This window comes from Echiichthys vipera (genome assembly GCF_963691815.1).
Source record: "Echiichthys vipera genome assembly, chromosome: X".
Taxonomy (NCBI): domain Eukaryota; kingdom Metazoa; phylum Chordata; class Actinopteri; order Perciformes; family Trachinidae; genus Echiichthys; species Echiichthys vipera.
Genome location: NC_139825.1, coordinates 26,485,417 through 26,506,340, shown reverse-complemented (window position 1 = coordinate 26,506,340; position 20,924 = coordinate 26,485,417). Strand labels below are relative to the sequence as shown.

At 39.6% G+C, this 20,924-nt stretch overlaps 3 protein-coding genes across 4 annotated transcripts in view; 2 read left to right on the top strand and 1 right to left on the bottom strand.

Moving 5' to 3' along the window:
* The window catches only part of cishb (cytokine inducible SH2-containing protein b), a 1,998-nt gene extending 510 nt beyond the window's left edge, over window positions 1-1,488 (top strand). Inside the window, exons 2-3 of the mRNA XM_083938760.1 lie at window positions 375-531; window positions 806-1,488. Coding sequence (XP_083794886.1) covers window positions 393-531; window positions 806-1,314 — 648 coding nt within the window. The 5' untranslated portion in view covers window positions 375-392 and the 3' untranslated portion in view covers window positions 1,315-1,488. The remainder of the gene's footprint in view (window positions 1-374; window positions 532-805) is intronic.
* Window positions 1,489-8,948: 7,460 nt separating this feature from the next.
* On the top strand, window positions 8,949-13,539 carry LOC310965967 (transforming protein RhoA). Its single transcript, XM_083939733.1, has 5 exons — window positions 8,949-9,041; window positions 10,467-10,624; window positions 12,044-12,164; window positions 12,559-12,689; window positions 12,795-13,539. The coding sequence occupies exons 2-5, from the start codon at window positions 10,469-10,471 to the stop codon at window positions 12,966-12,968; spliced, it is 582 nt and encodes a 193-aa protein (XP_083795859.1). The 5' UTR covers window positions 8,949-9,041; window positions 10,467-10,468; the 3' UTR covers window positions 12,969-13,539.
* Window positions 13,540-13,974: 435 nt separating this feature from the next.
* tmem43 (transmembrane protein 43) lies at window positions 13,975-19,562 on the bottom strand. Of its 2 annotated transcripts, none has more exons than XM_083939651.1 (12): window positions 19,491-19,562; window positions 18,124-18,264; window positions 17,853-17,987; window positions 16,978-17,072; window positions 16,811-16,860; window positions 16,638-16,707; window positions 16,486-16,556; window positions 16,241-16,368; window positions 16,067-16,141; window positions 15,679-15,780; window positions 15,405-15,522; window positions 13,975-15,312 (listed from the first exon to the last, which is right to left on the bottom strand). In XM_083939651.1, the coding sequence occupies exons 1-12, from the start codon at window positions 19,506-19,508 to the stop codon at window positions 15,110-15,112; spliced, it is 1,206 nt and encodes a 401-aa protein (XP_083795777.1). In that variant the 5' UTR covers window positions 19,509-19,562; the 3' UTR covers window positions 13,975-15,109. The 2 variants fall into 2 exon arrangements, with proteins under 2 accessions (XP_083795777.1, XP_083795778.1); XM_083939652.1 differs by having other exon boundaries at window positions 18,124-18,225; window positions 19,491-19,535.
* Between the last annotated feature and the right edge of the window lie 1,362 nt (window positions 19,563-20,924).

Sequence of the window (20,924 nt, the reverse complement as noted above, 5' to 3'; positions counted from 1 at the left end):
CTGGAGGTGGTGTTGCTTTACTTCAAGTCAGTTTAATTTGAATTTGTATTTGAGTGAAAACAAAAGTCAGCAGTCTGGAGTCTTGTTGTTTTTTGTGTGTATACAATGGAGAAAAATCACAGACACCAACATTGCTTTAAATGCCAAAATTCAAGTTTACAGCTTTAAATAAAGCGACCTGCACTTCCTCCACCACTTGTGGTTGGTAGGTTTTGTGCCTGTTCACTCATTTTGGACAAAGGCAATCAAGACATCATTATATACAGTATATATTAACATCTGCAATTAAAAATCATGAGAGAGCAACAGAATACAGTATGCTTGCACAAAAATCTTTGTTTAATCCCTAACATGTTGCCTAATGTTATCAACAGGGCTGCTGTCTGTCAGAAATGGTTGCCCGGGCAATGACCATTTTACATCATGAGGAGCGGGGAGGTTTATGCCGCTCAAATCCCTCTCCCCCACCCTGTGACCCAGCAGAGGACCTCTGCTGCATCACCACCACCTTCCAGTACCTGCAGACCTCAGGTACACCAGCGGGCTCACTGGTTTTGACTCTGCACCTTATTTAATTGAAATACTACTCCTGACTTTTTGTTTTGAGTGCATCTCATATAAGATATATTTATTTGATATGGTAGACATGCTGGGGAGGGCTGATGTTGCACTGTGCATGGCTTTGAAGGTGGTATTGTGGATATAATCAAACCAAACCCCACCAGAAGTTACACCATTCACATTCACCCAAACTACATTCATGTAAAAATAAAAACTGATATCCAAACCATCTGTCTGATCGCAGGCTGGTACTGGGGCTCCATCTCGGCACGTGAAGCTCGGGAAGCTCTCCTAAAAGAGTCTGAAGGCACGTTTCTAGTGCGGGACAGCACTCATCCTCAGTACATGCTGGCCCTGTCAGTGAAGACCCGCTGTGGTCCCACCAGTGTACGCATAGAGTACAGCAGGGGCTCTTTCTGGCTGGACTCCATTTCCCCAAGCCGCATGCCTCACCTGCAGTCCTTCCCAGACGTCCTCAGCCTCATACAGCACTACACGACCTCGGGCCACACGCCGCAGGGCCAGGCGTCTAATGACATCCATCCCCAAACAAAACCTGACCCTTCCAAGCACACGGTGAAGGACAAGGGAGTGCCTCTGAAGCTGATGCACCCCCTGCACAAACCAGAGGCCTTTCCGTCTTTGCAGCACCTGACTCGCCTCACCATCAACAGACATACAGACTGCCCCGACCAACTGCCACTCCCAAAGCCTCTGCTAGGCTACCTGCAGGGCTACCCTTTCCACATATGATTGTCTCTGTCCCTCTGGTGTAGGACACAGAGAAAGGACCGTGGGTCAGGGTCACACTCAATGACATTTTGACACCCCAGGCACGACACCAGAGGGAGAATATGGAAATGAAAGAGCTCAGTCTTTCTACAGTGCTACTGTTTTTTCACTATTTCTTTCACTAAATTAATTTTATTTCTACAATGCCAAAATGTGTGAGTTTTTTATTTTTCCCAATTTCCTACTGGTAAGAAGAGAGTCACATGTGTTTTTGCATGTTTAAGACCAGGGGTCCCAGTTGTTGTTACATAAGACAGCCCAAATTCAATAATAAATCAGTGAGAAAAACATCTACTGATTTGTTGTTCCAGTAGAGATAACATCTTAGGATTTCTGTAGCAGTATGTATTCGCTCTTTGTGAAATCATTGAACCCGGTGAACCATAAGCCAGCAGGGATCTCATGTTTTCTGGGGCATATTATGATCAGCGCTAAATCTCTTAGAGGCCCCATAATAAAAGTGAGATTTCCATGTAACTGTTGATCATAAATCAGGTCGAGGTGCTCTATAAATACTGTGAAATTAACAAAACGCGCAATCCACAGAGAAATGCACACAGCCTGTATTCAGAAACTGTGTCTTTAAACGAGCCGTCGGGAGCTGCTGCAGTGCTGTTACAGTCATTCCCAGACTGCAATGACGGTGCAGAGACACACAAGTTTTTCATTCTGTTGTTCTGAACTGATCCAGAGACTTTGTCTTTGTTAAAAATGACTAGCGTTGTGTTTGGAGACTCTGTTCTGTAACTCTGCGGTTTCTTTCCCCAACGAGCAGCGGCAGCTGCGGAGCTTCTCCCCGTCACGATCACTAACACTCACAGGCGGTCAAACTTCACAGTAGCCTGGCGCAGCAGCTCCGGCGCAGCAGCTCCAGCTGGGCCAAGGCCGTTAAAGCAGCCTAGCTCTGCCGCCATTGAGAGGACACTGGTCAAGTCCCTGGAAAAGACGCCTAGTTGGTACGACAAGGTCACAGATCATTTTCTTGAAAAGGAACAAAGGCTAGAATTTACATAAAAAAAAGAAAAATGAGCTTCCCCTCCTTGAAAGACCAGCAGCCGCCACTGGAGACGGTATGAGAAAAATCATCATTTTTTTTAACATTAAAGCATGTAAACATGTTCTAGTAGAAACCCAAAATACAAGTATGAACCTGGACATGAGCACAATATGGAACCTTTAAACACTTTTGTGTTGTGTTTTTGTCATTGTTTTGTTTGGAGCCAGAGGGACGAGAGTGTCACTGTAATGATGCATGTCTAAGAATTTAAACAGTGGAGGTACGTTGATGAGTCATGGCGTTAGGTCAGACTGACACTACATGACGACTGGAGGGCCAGAGGTGATGAGCTATTTTAAAAGATATAATAAAACACAGAATCCCTTTCCTAAAATCCAATACATTCTTACAAAACCATTACCGGCATGAACATAAAAGGCTATTTGTGTAAAAAAAGAAACTATTGTTATTGCTTTTAAAGGGCATCTGTTCACAAACTGGTTCTCAGAAGAGGATCATGCCTGTGGATTTCAGAGAAATCAGAAATGTTTTCTCTTTTTTTCACTGTTGAAAGACTGGCCACTTACAGATGAATGTGAGGTGTTAGTATCACTGTTTTCATGGAAACACGCCTGATTTGGTTTCCACGAGGTGGATCTCTCAGTGCTGAGAAAGCCTCTTATCAGGATTAGAGTAAGAGCTGCAGTTATTAATACACCACTGCACCAACTGAGAAGGGGCTATCTCTCTCTGTCTGTCTCAGCCTGAAGCGCTTCAATCATTTTTCAGTCCATATTTAATCATCACAACATTTGTGTCTTTACAATCTCGACTAGGTTCATAAAGCATGCACTTACCAGCTGCGGCAGTGACACTGGTATTATATTCACGTTTCCAGTATGTGTGTGTCATCAGGGTAAAATGTGGTCCTGGAGACACCGAGTGTGGCAGGACGTACAGCAGAGGCAGTTTTGAGCATTTTGCTAAGTGTTTATACATACGGACAGATTTCGTCGAGAAACGTCACAGGTAAAATAAAATAACTAAATAAGTAAAATAAAGGCTGAGTGAAAAAATGGTGTGATCCAAGCAAAGGAGCCTGAAGTAGGGGGTGGAAAGCTGGGAAAGGGGCCCCTACTTTACGACCCTGACCCAATAACTGTGCAAGATGCAGCAACGAAGATTTACAGGTGTAGTTGAGATCAAAAAAAAGGCTGGGTTCAAAGACGGTTGAAGTCCAATCGTGGGGCGGAAGTAAGGAGGTAGGAAGAATGGACGCCTGTTCAAGTCTGCTGTGAAAAGGACTTTTGGACTTAAACGGTGTATATTATGTTTATATTATGCATATTTCTTTCATCAAATTGCCAATAATCAATGATCAAACAGCAAACCTGGGGCCTCGACAGTATTTTCAGGAATAAACACAGTTCACAGTTCACATGGGCCAGAAAACATGCTGTGCTGAGTCTGCAGATAGGAGCTAAAATCATGTAAGAGTAAACAAATCTGTACATAAACAGTGTGTGTTAAAGCAGGCAACATATGAACCATGCAGCAACCGCTAATAAAACTAATAATATTAATGATAATAATAATAATAGAATCTATAATACTTTTATAATAATGACTTTAATAAGAACAACAAAACATTAAATATGATAATCAATATAATAATAATAATAATAATAATAATAATAACATGGTATGGTATGGTGTTGCGTGTTGGTACAGTGTGTGTTGTTATCATAATAATAATAATAATAATAACGTGATAATAATAATAATAATAATAATAATAATAATAATAATAATAATAATAATAACATGTGGGTATGGTGTTGTGTGTTGGTACAGTGTGTGTTGTTATCATAATAAACACTCGACTCTGTTGCTCCGTTAAAAAAGAAGAAAATAAAACAGAGGAAGTTAGCTCCGTGGTATAACTCACAAACCCGTGAACAAAAACAAATATCGCGAAAGTTGGAAAGTAAATGGCGCTCTACTAAATTGGAGGAATCTCACTTAATTTGACATGAAAGTCTTAAAACCTATAGGAAGGCCCTCCGTAATGCCAGAGCAGCATATTACTCATCTTTAATAGAGGAGAATAAGAACAATCCTAGATTTCTTTTCAGCACTGTAGCCAGGCTGACAGAGAGCCACAGCTCTATTGAGCCATGTATTCCTATAACCCTCAGTAGTAACGACTTCATGACCTTCTTTAATGACAAAATTATAACTATTCGAGACAAAATCAACTCGCTTGGCACCAATCTTTCATCAAACCCAGGAACCTTAGAAACGACTGTACGACCTGATATATTTTTGGACTGCTTTTCTCCGGTCGACCTTAACAAATTAACCTCTACTATTTCAGCATCAAAACCTTCTACTTGTCTCCTAGACTCTATTCCAACCAGGTTACTTAAAGAAGTGTTACCTTTAGTTGACACTCCTGTATTAGATATGATTAACATGTCTTCATCAGCAGGTTATGTACCACAGTCTTTTAAAGTAGCTGTAATTGAACCTCTTCTGAAAAAGCTTAGTCTCGATCCTGAGGTTCTAGCCAACTATAGACCTATATGTAACCTTCCTTTTCTCTCTAAGATCCTCGAGAAATTAGTTGCCAATCAGTTGTGCGACTTTCTACATAATAATGAGTTACTTGAGGACTTCCAGTCAGGATTTAGCGTGAATCATAGCACTGAGACAGCACTGATAAAAATTACCAACGACCTTCTAATAGCTTCAGACAAAGGACTCGTCTCTGTACTTGTTTTACTAGATCTTAGTGCTGCCTTCGACACTATTGACCATCACATCCTGCTACACAGACTAGAGCATCTGATCGGCATTAAAGGAACCGCACTGAGCTGGTTTAAGTCATATTTATCAGATAGATCTCAGTTTGTACATGTTAACGACAAATGCTCCATGCACACTAAAGTTAGTCACAGAGTCCCACAGGGTTCTGTCCTTGGACCGATTCTTTTCACCTTATATATGCTTCCCTTAGGAAATATTATAAGGAAGCACTCCATAAACTTTCATTGTTATGCTGATGATACACAATTATATTTGTCGATCAAACCAGAAGAAACCCATCAGGTAGATAAACTTCAAATGTGCATTAAGGAAATAAAAAGCTGGATGACCTGCAATTTTCTGATGTTAAACTCAGATAAAACTGAAGTTATTGTACTTGGCCCTGAAGGCCTCCGAAACTCAATAGCTACAGACATTGTTACTCTGGATGATGTTGTGTTGTCCTCCTGCACCACAGTGAGGAATCTGGGTGTTATCTTTGATCAGGATATGTCCTTCGATTCTCACATTAAACTAACAACAAGGACTGCATATTTTCACCTGCGTAATATTGCAAAAATTAGGAACATTATGTCTCAGAAAGATGCAGAAAAACTAGTCCATGCATTTGTTACTTCTAGGCTGGACTATTGCAATTCCTTATTATCAGGCTGCTCCAATAAGTCTGCTAAGAGTCTCCAGTTGGTACAAAATGCTGCAGCTCGTGTACTAACTAAAACAAACCGAAGAGAACATATTTCTCCTGTATTCGCCTCTCTGCACTGGCTACCTGTAAAATCTAGAATAGACTTTAAAATCCTTCTCCTTACCTACAAAGCTCTTATTGGTCTGGCCCCGTCGTATCTTAAAGAGCTCATAGTACCGTATCACCCAAGTCGATCACTGCGCTCAGAAAATGCAGGGCTACTTGTCGTTCCTAGAGTCTCCAAAAATAGAAGGGGAGGCAGAGCCTTCAGCTACCAAGCTCCTCTCTTGTGGAACCAACTCCCAAATGTTATTCTGGAGGCAGACACTGTCCCCATATTTAAGAGTAAACTTAAAACTTTCCTTTTTGATAAAGCTTACAGCTAGGGCTTACGAGCTCTCAGCTGTGTTGCTGTTGTTATTCTTAAAGCTGCGTCCGTTCAGTTTAATGATGCTGCTATAAGCCTAGTCTGCAAGGGGAAATATTACCTTTCCTAATACTCTGAGATTCTCTCCTCTCTATGTCATTCATGTCTCATCAATGCATGTTATTAATTCAACTTCTTCCCCGGAGTTGTTTGTGCTTTGTCATCTCCGAGGTCTCTGCTGATCGTGGTGGTGCCTACTGCCGTAGTCCTGTGGGTCACTGCTGATTTTGGTAGAGCCTGCTGCCTTGGTCCTGTATATCAGGCCCCTGCTGATGGGGGTGGTGCCTGCTGCCGTGGTCCTGTGTGCTAGTCTCTGCTGGTGCTGGTGGTGCCTGCTGCCCTGGTCCTGTGTGTAGGTCTCTGCTGACAGTGGTAGTGCCTGCTGCCTTGGTCCTGTGTATCAGGTTCCTGCTGATGGGGGTGCTGCCTGCTGCCCTGTTCCTGCGCGCACGTCTCGGCTGATGGTGGTGATGCCTGTTGCTGTGGTCCTGTGGTCCTGTATGAAGGTCTCTGCCGATGGTGTTAGGGCCTGCTGCTGTGGACCTGATTGTTGGTCTCTGCTGATCGTGGTGGTGCTTGCTGCCGTGGTCCTGTGTGCTGGTCCCTGCTGATGGTGGTGATGCCTGCTGCCCTGGTCCTGTGTGCAGGTCTCTGCTGATCGTGGTGGTGCCTACTGACGCTTCCTGCTACTTCAATAACTATTAGTCATTTATTCTGTCACTACTTTTATAAATTATAAAATCTGTAGCCATAAAAACACCATCAGTGGTATGTCTTGCTGTATCGTAGCTGCTATTGCCCCTACTCATCATTTTGTCATAATTATTTTCATTTTCATGTTCTGTCACCTTGGATGTGCGTGTTCCTGCTGTTCTGCTATGCAGACTGCCATAACATGTGGGTCATGTTCACATTACTATAGATATTGTTATAGTTACTGTTACTCGCTGGCTGCTTGCATCTCTGGAAGTGTGTCAGTCTCTCTGTCTTTTGTCTATCTTTGTGTTTCTCTCTTTCTCTCTCCTTTTCTTCCTCCCCAACCGGTCAAGACAGATGGCCGTCCTCCACAGAGCTGGGTCTGTCCGACGTTCCTGCCTGTTATAGGGAAGGTTTTCGTTGCCACCGTATTCTACCAGGGAATTGTTGGGTCTTTACCTACTCTGTAAAGTGTCCTGAGATAACTTTGGTTATGATTTGACACTATAAATAAAATTGAATTGAATTGAATTAATAATAATAATAATAATAACATGTGGGTATGGTGTTGTGTGTTGGTACAGTGTGTGTTGTTATCATAATAATAATAATAATAATAATAATAATAATAATAATAATAATAATAATAATAATAATAATAATAATAATAACATGTGGGTATGGTGTGGTGTGTTGGTACAGTGTGTGTTGTTATCATAATAATAATAATAATAATAATAATAATAATAACTTGTGGGTATGGTGTTGTGTGTTGGTACAGTGTGTGTTGTTATCATAATAATAATAATAATAATAATAATAATAATAATAATAATAATAATAATAATAACATGTGGGTATGGTGTTGTGTGTTGGTACAGTGTGTGTTGTTATCATAATAATAATAATAATAATAATAATAATAATAATAATAATAATAACATGTGGGTATGGTGTTGTGTGTTGGTACAGTGTGTGTTGTTATCATAATAATAATAATAATAATAATAATAATAATAATAATAATAATAATAATAATAACATGTGGGTATGGTGTTGTGTGTTGGTACAGTGTGTGTTGTTATCATAATAATAATAATAATAATAATAATAATAACATGTGGGTATGGTGTTGTGTGTTGGTACAGTGTGTGTTGTTATCATAATAATAATAATAATAATAATAACATGTGGGTATGGTGTTGTGTGTTGGTACAGTGTGTGTTGTTATCATAATAATAATAATAATAATAATAATAATAATAATAATAATAATAATAATAACATGTGGGTATGGTGTTGTGTGTTGGTACAGTGTGTGTTGTTATCATAATAATAATAATAATAATAATAATAATAATAATAATAATAACATGTGGGTATGGTGTTGTGTGTTGGTACAGTGTGTGTTGTTATCATAATAATAATAATAATAATAATAATAATAATAATAATAATAACATGTGGGTATGGTGTTGTGTGTTGGTACAGTGTGTGTTGTTATCATAATAATAATAATAATAATAATAATAATAATAATAATAATAATAATAATAATAATAATAACAACATGTGGGTATGGTGTGGTGTGTTGGTACAGTGTGTGTTGTTATCATAATAATAATAATAATAATAATAATAATAATAATAACATGTGGGTATGGTGTGGTGTGTTGGTACAGTGTGTGTTGTTATCATAATAATAATAATAATAATAATAATAATAATAATAACATGTGGGTATGGTGTTGTGTGTTGGTACAGTGTGTGTTGTTATCATAATAATAATAATAATAATAATAATAATAATAATAACAACATGTGGGTATGGTGTGGTGTGTTGGTACAGTGTGTGTTGTTATCATAATAATAATAATAATAATAATAATAATAATAATAACATGTGGGTATGGTGTGGTGTGTTGGTACAGTGTGTGTTGTTATCTGTCCCCACCCCCTCACTTCCCTCCTGTTAATCCTCCAGCAGCGGCAGCAGTCAGGAGCGACAAAGCACTGCATTAAATCCACTGGACAGATTTTAAACCAATAACTAGGTAAGCACGGTATACTTAAAATCAGAGCCGAGTTGCACTTGCTTGTCAGTACGTTTTACTGGCAATAGCATCGTTTTAAATACATGTTTTGTAATGTATATTTCCATCCGATATTCTGCTGAAGCTAACGAGCTAACAGCTAACGGTCCGAAGTCGCCTTGACTTCCGTTATGCTAAGCTAAGGCTGGGTAGCTAAGTTAGCTTTACCGGTTTGCTACTCTAAAGGGAAAACGATAATTTAGTGAGTCATTGGAAAGGAACCACGAAAACTGTAGTGACACTGTGTGCATTATATAATAGATATCGCACAGGTATCGAAGCACCAGCGCTGAATAATGTCATAAAGAATGTGACCGCATATCCGGCTAAGCTAGCTGTTAGCTACAGTAGCCATCGTCTTCTGTAAACAGAAGCTCAACTCTCTGAACTTCAGGTCAGACCGCAGTTATTCACTAGTGTAAGTTGGGAGCAGCTGGTAAACACGGTTTCTTTTAGGTTAATTCAGCCAATGCTGTAGTGGTGATGTGGTAATTAGTTTGTGAAGCTTGATCCCGGGTTGGGTCATCTCACAGGAAATGCATCATCATGGAAAACAGATCCTCGGGTGACTTTGTTTTTAAGCCTAAATCAACATTAGAGCAGAGTTCATACAGGAGCTGGACATCCTTGAAAACGCTTGAATGTTAGTGTGTCGTTTTCAGGGTTGGAAACGTGCTTGGATTTTGAATCATGTGCGTGAAATGTTATGTTGTATGGGATGGCAAATATATGATATAAAAGAGAGAACAGCATTTTCTGACATTATTAAATAAAAAAATGACTTTTGATGATTGACATTATCAGAATAGTCCATTATATTTCTGTCCATCTATTAGTCGAGTTCCTTTCATTTGTCATCCTTCTATTGGTTGTTTATAGGACAATAACATCTAATTTAATGTGATGAACAAGTGCAATAATGAGTTTACTGAATACTGAGTATTGTACTGTACACAAATGTGTAGTTTACCACAGCTATAAGGAGCTGGAAATGCATGAAAATGCACCTTGAAATAATTGAAAAGTGCTTGAATTTGACTTTGGAAAAGGCCGCAGGAACCCTGTAAGAGACATGGGCTCCTAACTGTGTATATGATGTCCACGTGTCCTTCCTTGTTTAAAAAGCTACGGTTTAGCTGGCTGACAGACTGTAAATAGTGGGATGTTGCCACAGAAAGCCAATAGTTAGCCTCGGGTGTTGGTTTCATACGGGCTTGGCGTTGTGTCAACACAGCTGAAGGTTTGTGGCTGCTCATCCTTTCTCACAGACGCAGAGGTAGAAGTTACATAATGCCTGAATACAATAAAATAAAATTGACCTCCCCTGTTGGCTTGGCTAAAATGTTCTCATGTTGTAACCTTTGTTTCCTGTCCCCCTGTCTGCAGCTATGGCAGCAATCAGGAAAAAGCTGGTCATAGTGGGAGACGGAGCATGTGGGAAGACCTGTCTGCTCATCGTGTTCAGTAAGGACCAGTTTCCAGAGGTCTACGTGCCCACAGTATTTGAGAACTACGTAGCTGACATTGAAGTTGATAGCAAACAGGTACAAACCCTTTTTGTTCCCCTCACAGACCAGAATTAGCATTATGTAACTTACAACAGTGTAATGAAAGGATTGTTGAAGATACGAGTGTCAACAAAGCATGTATACATTTGGATATCAGCCGTTACTTGAGTTAGGTTCTAATTTTGGATAAACTGTTAAATATTGTGGTTTCCTGATGTGAGTTTAAATCACAAAAATGAACCAGCTCTGTCAGACATAACTCTTGCTTAATGAATATTGTTGTTGTTTTTACTGTCCACCATTTTATTTGAAGTTTGAGTGGGGATCTTGTGCACTATGTAGTAGTCAATGGTATGAACATTACTTTTTTTTCTTTAAGTTTCACACTCAGAATTTCTATTAACAATTTCTAAATGCAAAGCGACCGATTTTACAGACACTAAAATTGCAGTCGCACAACACCTGCAAAATGACGATGATTCTGTAATTTACTATATAATAATAACTTTATTTATTTAGCACCTTTTAAAAAGAGTTTTGAAAGTGCTTCGACATACAAATCAAAGCAAAAGCAGAGTTCCCAGAGGTCAGTTTAACAGAGAGCTCAGTCGGGCAAAAGCAACACAACATTAAGGTAAATAAAAACAAGAGCATAAAAGATGCAGACAGTAGTGAGCAGTACATGAGATTTTAAACACTAATGAGTCTTTTATATTTCATTGTGTCACGATTCGATTCATTTTTCTATTTCAGCACTGACAGCCATTGTTATACTATTAATTCTTGATTCGTAAAGATGAACCGATCGTACGTGTTATTCCTAAAGAACAGTCATTTACATTTTTAGATTGTTCTTTAATAAGGAAATGCTACGTGTTTGGGGGGGGATGTGCCACACTAAGGCCATATGGTCAAATGTAATCGCCAATCCTGCTTTTGTTCCAGATAAATTGAAAGCTCATTTCGATCAATTTTCTATCTAGAATTGAAATTATGACACCCCCAATTATATTGGGAGTAGTGAATGAGAAAACAAAGGTGTTATTATGCTAGAATTACCACTTAACATCAGTCCTTGACAGCATTCCGTTGTATGTATCTTTACAGCATTTGAGCAAAATATAATTTTCAGCCATGAAACAGTTCATATCGTGTACTAATTACCAGTATCCCAGTCTTGATTTGAAAGTAAAAGTCCCAGACAGTGACTGTTATGAGCATGGTATCTTCGGTAAAGTTATTTTATCTGCATGTGTTGTTTCATGTAAAATATTGGAATGAGATGTGGTTTTTATGTGCTCCAAATCCGTAGCAGTGTAATACGCCAGTGTTTCTGAAAATATATTGGCTGGTACACATTCATTATGTTTGTTAATACTTCAAACCTATAGACTTGAAGCGCTCTGAGCTTTGTTTGGCTGCATGCGGTTGATAACATGTTAACTCCTATGGCAGGTCGAGTTAGCACTCTGGGATACAGCAGGTCAAGAAGACTACGACAGACTGCGCCCGCTCTCCTATCCAGACACTGATGTCATTCTCATGTGCTTCTCCATCGACAGTCCTGACAGTCTTGGTAAGTTAAGAGCTTAACGGTGCATGTTAATGTTTGAGGCACCATGTTTCTCTTATACATGTAAATTTCATCTGCCCGCAAAGGTTATGCAAATATTGATTTTAGAGAGTAAACACTGTTCAGATGTGGTTTCAATTAACTGGTATTATACTGAGAGGAAAGTAGATGGACCAGTTTGAGATTTAAAAATAGCTCCAATAATGTCATGTTAAGAACAAGCCACAGACAAAATAGTTACAGCATTTGTTGGAAATAGGGAAGTATAGCACACTCCTCCTGCAGTGATTGTATCACACCGCAGTTTTTTCGCTGACCCCTGAACACAAACTCATCTCACCAACATTCACCATGTAGCTGTGTTCTGACCAATGGTTCCTGTCGTGTCCTCACTTAGAGAACATCCCTGAGAAGTGGACTCCTGAGGTGAAACACTTCTGCCCTAATGTTCCCATTATACTGGTGGGAAATAAAAAGGACCTGCGTAACGACGAGCACACCCGACGAGAGCTTGCCAAAATGAAGCAGGTAAAAAAAATACAAACACATGAACAATGAACAGTCTTCTAGTGTCGAGTGCCTGTGTTCAATATCTTGTCCTTCCTTCCCTGATCTTCTCATCTGTATTTTAAGGAGCCTGTGAAACCTGAGGATGGGCGGGACATGGCTAACAGGATCAGTGCCTTTGGATACATGGAGTGCTCTGCAAAAACAAAGGATGGCGTGAGGGAAGTGTTCGAGATGGCCACCAGGGCTGCACTACAGGCCAGGCGGGGAAAGAAGAGCAGTAAATGTGTCCTACTGTAAACGGGGGCACGAGGACTGCATCCTACAGGGGGAAAAGAAGGAGCATTAGGTCAAACCTACCCCCAAACACACCCACACAAAAGACTGTTTTCCCCAGTTTTTACTAAAGGTGTAATGCTTTTACTTTTTTTGTCTTAAGCAAAAGTAGTCAGGTTCTGTCAGTATTCAATTGAGGTTATGGAAAATACTTTTTTGTACTTGAACATGAGTAAATTTGCCATAATGAAACCTCCTTTATCAACATGTACTATGTAATCAAAGAGGTCAGCCAGGGGACCTGCTGTGTCATTCCTGCCAACTACAGTTAAGTGCTTAAGCCCTGCCTGCTGATCTGAGGAATGTTTCCACAGCCAACTAGGGTGAAGTACCTCTACACTGTGACCCCTAGTCCTTTAATTATTTCAACAAACAAGGAGCACACATGAAGATGAATTTGTTTGTGTGCTTCATAAACTAATCCTATGTGCATTATGATCACATGCACAATATGAGACTGGAAACTCATTTTGTTAAAACGCAAATGGAAACTTAGTGTTTTGTGTAATAAATTACTTTGTAAGAATCTTGATAACTTGCACGACTTACTTGAACACTGAATGAGTTAAAGTCCCACTGAGATGCAGAATAAAGACTTTTCCAAGGATAAAACCTTTTCAGCATACAGCGATTTTGACTTTGGCTCTCGTATTATGCATCAAAGTCACTGCACGTGCATTTCAGGGTTGGTCAGTTTCAGTACAAGCTCAAGGGCACTGTAGATTAATACAGACGATCTTTATCGACAATACAGCCTGCAGGGATTTTAAGGTGTTTTTTTTACTATTTGAAAGTTGTTTTTATCTTTGTCAACATAACCATTACTTGATCAAAAATATTTACCAAGCTGGACACAACTGGACAAACCGTTTCTAAACTACTGCTCAGTCTGACACTCGATTTTTCTTCATTCATTATTGGCTGATATCTCTGTGATGAGCTAATACTCAAATTGTCCGGCCGTTTTGACTTGAATTCCAAAATAAGTGCTTTATTTAACATACATGCATACAAACAATACGCAAACATTGCAGATTCTGTTCTTTGGTAATTTTGTCCAGACGAAGCCTTGACATTCATAATTTTCTAAATGAAAACAATATTATTTAAAAAAGCAATGTTAAACTTTGAAAATGCAACACAATGTTTCTGCAACTGTTGTGGATGAAGAGAAAGTATACGTGAAGAATAATCTGTTTTAAATTAGGAACATACACTCAGTTTGTCATAGCCAAAACACACGGGGCTTGGACGTACCACATCCCGTAGGCGCAGTAGGGTTTACCTGCTGCACAGACTATGGCCACAGCTTCACTGTGCGCATATTGAGTTGACAGAAAAAGTAGAGGCTTCCAGGGTCTGTGTAGCAGCTTCAATTGGATATAATGTGCACGCTCTTTCAGGCATGCCACGTACGCACCCCGTATATTTTGGCTGTTAGGCAAACCTTGCTTAAACTAATGCAGACTAATAAACAATAATTGACATAAGTGCAATAATGTAAAACAATACACTTCATCAGCACCACAAACGACAGCCCTCCAAAATGACCATTAGGTTGAATCAGCATTTCTAAAAATGATTTCAGCAAAACCTTCATGAAGGTAGAATCCACTGCAGGGCTGTTGTGTGAGACTGCATTAGTTCAATAAACTGGCAACAGAGGGGGAACAACAAGTCTTTGACCAGTTATATTTACGGTCAAAAAGAGACCACAGCGATTCTTATGTTGCTCACTGTGAGCGACAAAATACCATCAGCATTGGCTGACCTGTGATGTATTTTTATGGATAAATATATCTCCATGGTGATAAAGTGATGCCCACTGTGACTTAAAAAAATATATTATGTTCAAGCCCCTCCACCCCCCAAAAAACCCACACTGACTGATTTAGGATTAAACATATTACTGTTATTATAACTATAAGATGAAAACCCATTTATACCATAGACTGCATAACATAGTCTGTTTAAAAAAGAAAGCAGTTCCTATGTGGTCTGTAATCCTGCTGTGGAAAAACTGACTGCACAATAACGTCTCATTCCTCTGATGAAGAGCCCCAGCCAATCATCAGAAATCTTTGTGATAATCATCACTTTACGAGTCATTCGTTCTTCTTGGCTGGAAGTCCTGAGCGGGCTAGAAACACTGGGAGCAGCGCTAGTGCTCCCAGCGCCGCGGCCACGAGTGGTCGGTAAAAAAGCCAACCTACTCCGATGGTGAGGAGAGACAGAGAGCAGGAGACACACAGGGCGAAGATTTTCAGACCCACGGACACGAGCTCTCTGAGGACAGGAACCCAATCCACTGTAGACACACAACAGAGTGTATTATGAACAAGAGCTGCGGAAAAGACTTGTATGTCTGATGTGGATTTACAACAGTGAGTGTTTGTTTACCCAGTGTGTGGATGATGCGCATGGTCAGCTGAATACTGAGGAACATGAGGGCCCAGCCTGCAGCCCTGAGTCCCCATGTCTTCATACTGTTGTACTGTTGTTCTTTCTTGAAAACCTCCTACAGAAAACACAACTGCATCAACTACCAGAACCAAAGACCAGGTGGAAAATATGTTAACTTGACGCATATGGGTACGAGTATTATAAACACACAAAGAAGTTATTAAATGGACAAAAACCAGTGTTGAAGAAATTAAATAGAATCCACACTGACCTCTGCAGAGAGCTCCTCCAGGTACAGGATCTCCAGAGGGTCTCCTGACTTGGTCTTAAAGGGCATCAGCTGCTCCCCCCTCTGCATGGCCACAATACTGACCTGAAAAGCATTCATCACAGGGAACAAAATTAACAATTTAGGACAGTATGTGCAGGGCAGGAACAAATAGTTTGATTATTCGATTATTCAAATGTCAGAAAATTAATTGGCAACTTTTTTGATCATCGGTTATTCATTAAAACGTTCCCTGCTTAGTCTTAACTTCTCAAATGTGAGGATATCCTGCTGTTCTTTATCTTATGTGGCAGTGAACTGACCATGTTTGGGTTTTAGATATTGTTCATGAATTAAATGAATATTGTAACTGTTCATCTGAAGCACTCACAGTTTGAGCCGGGCCGAAGGGAGACGACTCGCCACTCAGTCCAGCGAAAGAGAATCTCACACGCACATCCCCAACCTTATGAAAAAAATGTAAATAGAAACCGAGCTCATTATCGGAACCGGTGTAAAATAAGAACCGCTCAGAGCCCAGAAGTGTATGCTTCATGATGCTCACCTCTGGCCTGCGTGGGTTTTGAGTGTGATAGAAATAATCGTCGTCAATGCTGAGAAAAGGGTCCAAGTTAAAGGCAGAAATCTCCCTCAGACTCAGCGTCTGGAAGTTATTTATCTGCTCCACCAGGCCTGAGGATGACCGATCAACCAATTGATTAATTATGAGTAAAATCCAAACAGTGTGACAGAAACAATAAAGTATGTGTGTAACTTCTGTATGTAGTGTGTTTATGTCAGTAAAGATACCTTTAGACAGACTGAAAGGTCCAACTCTGACTTCAGGAGCCACGACTGTCACACCTTCGACCGCCATGGCACTAAGATTCAAAGATTAGCTTTCAGATTAACCAAACACAAATATATTATTTCGAATGCAGAATAATACAACATTTTAATACCTTGGGTTCTGGTGACCGATTTCCTTATCGAAATTACGACTGTTGACCAGCTCTGGTTTCCACTCGGTGTCTAAAGAAAAAAAAAATCACGTTGCAAATCTAAACAATTCATACAGCGTCAACCAGAGTCAAACACACCATGTTGTTACCGAATACTGACAGAAACAACTCACTGTAGTTGTACGTCGTCTCAGTTTTGGTCTCACCGTTCTCTTGGTAATCCCTGTAATTAATCACATAGTTACAGATCACCTCAGATGAATAATGCTTCGTATTCCAGCCAACATTTTTCACATCCGACTCCACCCTGAATGTTGACATATGCAGACAACAGACTCACTTGCTCTCATGGTACTCCACCCACTGATACATCTCCACCTGTCTCTTCAGTTTCACCGCATGCACCACCACTCTGTAATTGGGGTCATGGAGGGGCTACACAGACACAGGTGCAGATGATTAATCAGCCTGAAGTAAAATGATTATTGCGCTATTGCTTTAACGGAGCAGCATAGCATTTTTTTCTGGTTGCATGCCACATATTAAAACTGTCAAATCAGCAACAGAGTAAAACAAACATAGTCAGCCATTTTATTTTATTTTTTTCAATTTTTCTTTGCATGTCTTCACACATATGAAAGCACATTAAGTAACTGGATATATATAATACATATAATACTAAATGTCCCACTCTGACATCGTATAGAGACAAATCTAGACAAGTCTAATCTGACTAGTCAGATGGTTTGTTACACAATATTTTTTTTCAGCTGCTGTGCCAGGTAACTTCCTGTCCCCTCTTCTGTTTTGTTTGTGTGCATAGTTGTACTGTATCGATTTATTTTGTCCACAGAAACTTGGATCAACATGTATTTATTTAGTGCAGATACAGGTGAGATTTGTTTTGTTTTTTTGACTAGAGGTTCTAAATCAAACAAAGGCAGATAAACAAACACAATAACAACACTCCCCTATACACATTATACAACGTTACGATGTTGGTAGATAAATAAATTACAGATTTTAGCTGAGAATAGAAAATAAGGGTGCAGGATACAGTCATGAAACTGGAGAGAGATCAGATGTACATAAATAATAAACTTAATTAGAAGAAAAGTGCTGAGTCTGATCCCATTGTTTGCTTGAGATTTATAAGTAACGTTGAAGCCATTATCAACGTGTGAGTTAAGGAGGGCAACAGATGGCGCAGTCTACCTGTGAGGTGTGCAGCCGTGCAGACAGATGAACTAAACGGTTGTCGTTCTGCAGGTTGAGGCTGGAGGAAGGTCCCAATGACACGACTTGAGAAAGACCCTCATCCAGGGAATATGCTGTCTGCAGAGCCCGTCCCTGAGAACAGAAACAGTTACAGGGAGCATGCACGATGTTACATCCACATGCAACATAACACAACAATTTGACTTTAATAGTGTGCAATGTGGCTTTGATGTGAGAAGTATGAATGCAACTGTTTTGCACTTCTCACCTCATTGGTGAAGAGAACATAGATCGAGAGAAAAAACAGTCCGACACCAACAACTGTTCCTCCTGCAGTTTCACTTAATCGCTCCAGGAATCCAGGGTTGGACTGAACAGAAACACGTTTGTGTTGGTTTGGGTCTGAAAACTGAGATAAATATGCAAGAAGAATTAAGGTTCAATGCCAACGATAACTGCAGCTCAATATCACGTAAAAAAGACGGACAATTGTTGAATTTGTGGGTGACCCCTAATGAATTACTCTACTATGTTTTCCATGCATTAATGACTAAATGTTTTTTGTACAGATAAACATTTTATTTTGATGTTTGTTTTTCATCCTATGACTCCATGTGTGTGTGTGTGTGTGTGTGTGGGTGTGTGTGTGTGTGTGTGTATATGAATGCATGGACCTTGTTGGTCCATTTGTAGTGCGGCAGGTGATGTTTTGCTCTGTTTATTATTATATCATTACACCTGCCCAGATGAAACGTAGCTAAACTTTTCTCCATATTATAATTGTGGGTTTATATTTGCCTCCAGTGACAGTCACAGCCCCTGACAGCAACACCTGTGTATGTCATCAAATAACTATTTTATCATTTTTATCGAGATGATTACCATCACAATGATTCATTTAAAGAATGTATAGAAATATAAAATTATTGCCTAGAAGTTCTTTTGGTGCAGTTTATTAACCACTAACTCACTCAACATAAAACTGCCCACAGTGTTGCTTTTCTCACCTGACACGATCATCAAATTCAAACTTTGAAGCTCATTTTTAATGGTTTTCTTTCCATATGCCATCATTTAGCAGCTGTGTAACTTCATTTTAAAAGCTGTTAGCTAACTTTAACTTTAATCCCTTGGGACATTCTTTCTTAGTGATGTTGTAAATTACTCCCAGACACATTCGCAAACCTGCTGAGAACAATACGTTGAGGTCAACTTCTTTATTCATGCACATTGAGACAAATACATTTCAACTGATATATATTCATAACAACAAACGTTAGGCTGGTGAAATGATCGTGAGTCCCGTCATGCCACAGAGCTAACGTAACGTAGGCGTGGACCACTGACACACCTCTGTTGCTTTTTGCTAATTTACTTCTTCCTCAACAACAAGGAAAAGGTGACGAAGACGAGACAGTGGCGAACTGCTGTTGCCATGACATCAGTACCAGTGCCCAAGACATTCAACTACCGTTAAAGTGTCATAGGTGACGTTAAGTTACGTTACATCCAAACTAATGTTAGCTAACTTAGCGTTTGCGGTTCCGTAGTTAAGACGCTACGCTGCAGTAACGTCAGCTACAGGAACAGTTGTTGTTCATCACGTAGAGTAAAGTACTTTAACTGAACACTCACCGTCTGAGCTGAAGACATTTCTCTCTGTGACTTGTTCAACTCAACAGTTGCTACAGTTGGATGTTGAAGACATAGACATATAAAGAGTAGATGCCGCATCGAACGTTGGGCCGCGAGAAATGCGGCCGCCATCTTGGATCGGTCATCCTACCAGATAAGTTCTATGAGTGACTCGTTGAGCCTATGAGTTGAGCAGCAGAAGGAACAAGATGCCAGAGCACTGTGCAGCGTATTCCTGCTCTAATCTAATATTACAATATTACAATTCATAATCAGTACGGTACAGTACAGTTTTAAACAATTATACATAAATCCATGCATTTTTGAATGTTATAGTGAGTCCCTCAGGCTGTGGCAGGTAGATAAATATTTAGCTGCCAGAGGAGCTGCTGTCCCTTATTTTATTATTATTATCTTGTCACAGTAGAGGCATGGAGATTAGCCTCTGTGGGAATGTTAGTTAATTTACCCCCCGGCCAGATGTGTGTGTGCAAGCCTGTGTGTGTGTGTGTGTGTGTGTGTGTGTGCCTGTGTAGATATGAAAGGAGAAGCAGGGAGGAGAGGGGTTGTCGTACATGTGGTCTAGTGTAAATGGATTGCACATTTCCAGCAGTAGGTCAGCGGAGGATGCGCTGTGGTTTCATGAGAGGAAGACACTTCAGAGACAGTTAATCTCAGGTCACCTCAGATATTCTCAGTTTTGTTTTTTTAAATATTGAACATGACATTGGGATGAATTATGAGATAATTTTTCATGTCATGTCACTTTTTTTTTTTAAAGTTTATACTATCAAAGGAGAAGTTGCAGAATCTGACCAATATCCTTTGCTGTTAAACTGTTTCATCAAACAGGAGCAACATGATGTGGGGTTTATTATAAAGAATGAATCAGAGATTTACGAGGCAAGCGTGAACATGTATTTCCACTCTGTGCCCGATATTCTCACAGCTGAACAAAATGTTCCATACATTTTTACTTGGTTCTCCACATCTCCACTTAAAGCAGGACGAACGTCACATGTTTGTAAAGCAGAACTGATGAGTCCAGGCTTTTTTGGTTCAGTTGTACCACAGAAGTTGAAACAGTCTGAAAAGAAAAAATCATACATTTATTTAACTAAGGAAAAATCTTAAATGGTTTGTATAATTTAAAATGGATATTACTGAACTATGCCCCGTGTTTTTGTTTGCACATTAAATACAATTACTACATAATTAAAATATGTAATAAAGAAGACATTCACATAATTAGACCTTGCCCAAAAACAAAGGACACAGTCATTTTAGATACTATACAAAGTACTCCTACAACATCACTTTCTTTACCAATTAGAGCTACACTCAAATTGGTAACTGTGCAAGAACAAAACAGTGTGAAAATGATCGATTTAACAAAATGTTATATATATTTTTATACCACACACACTCGCTCAA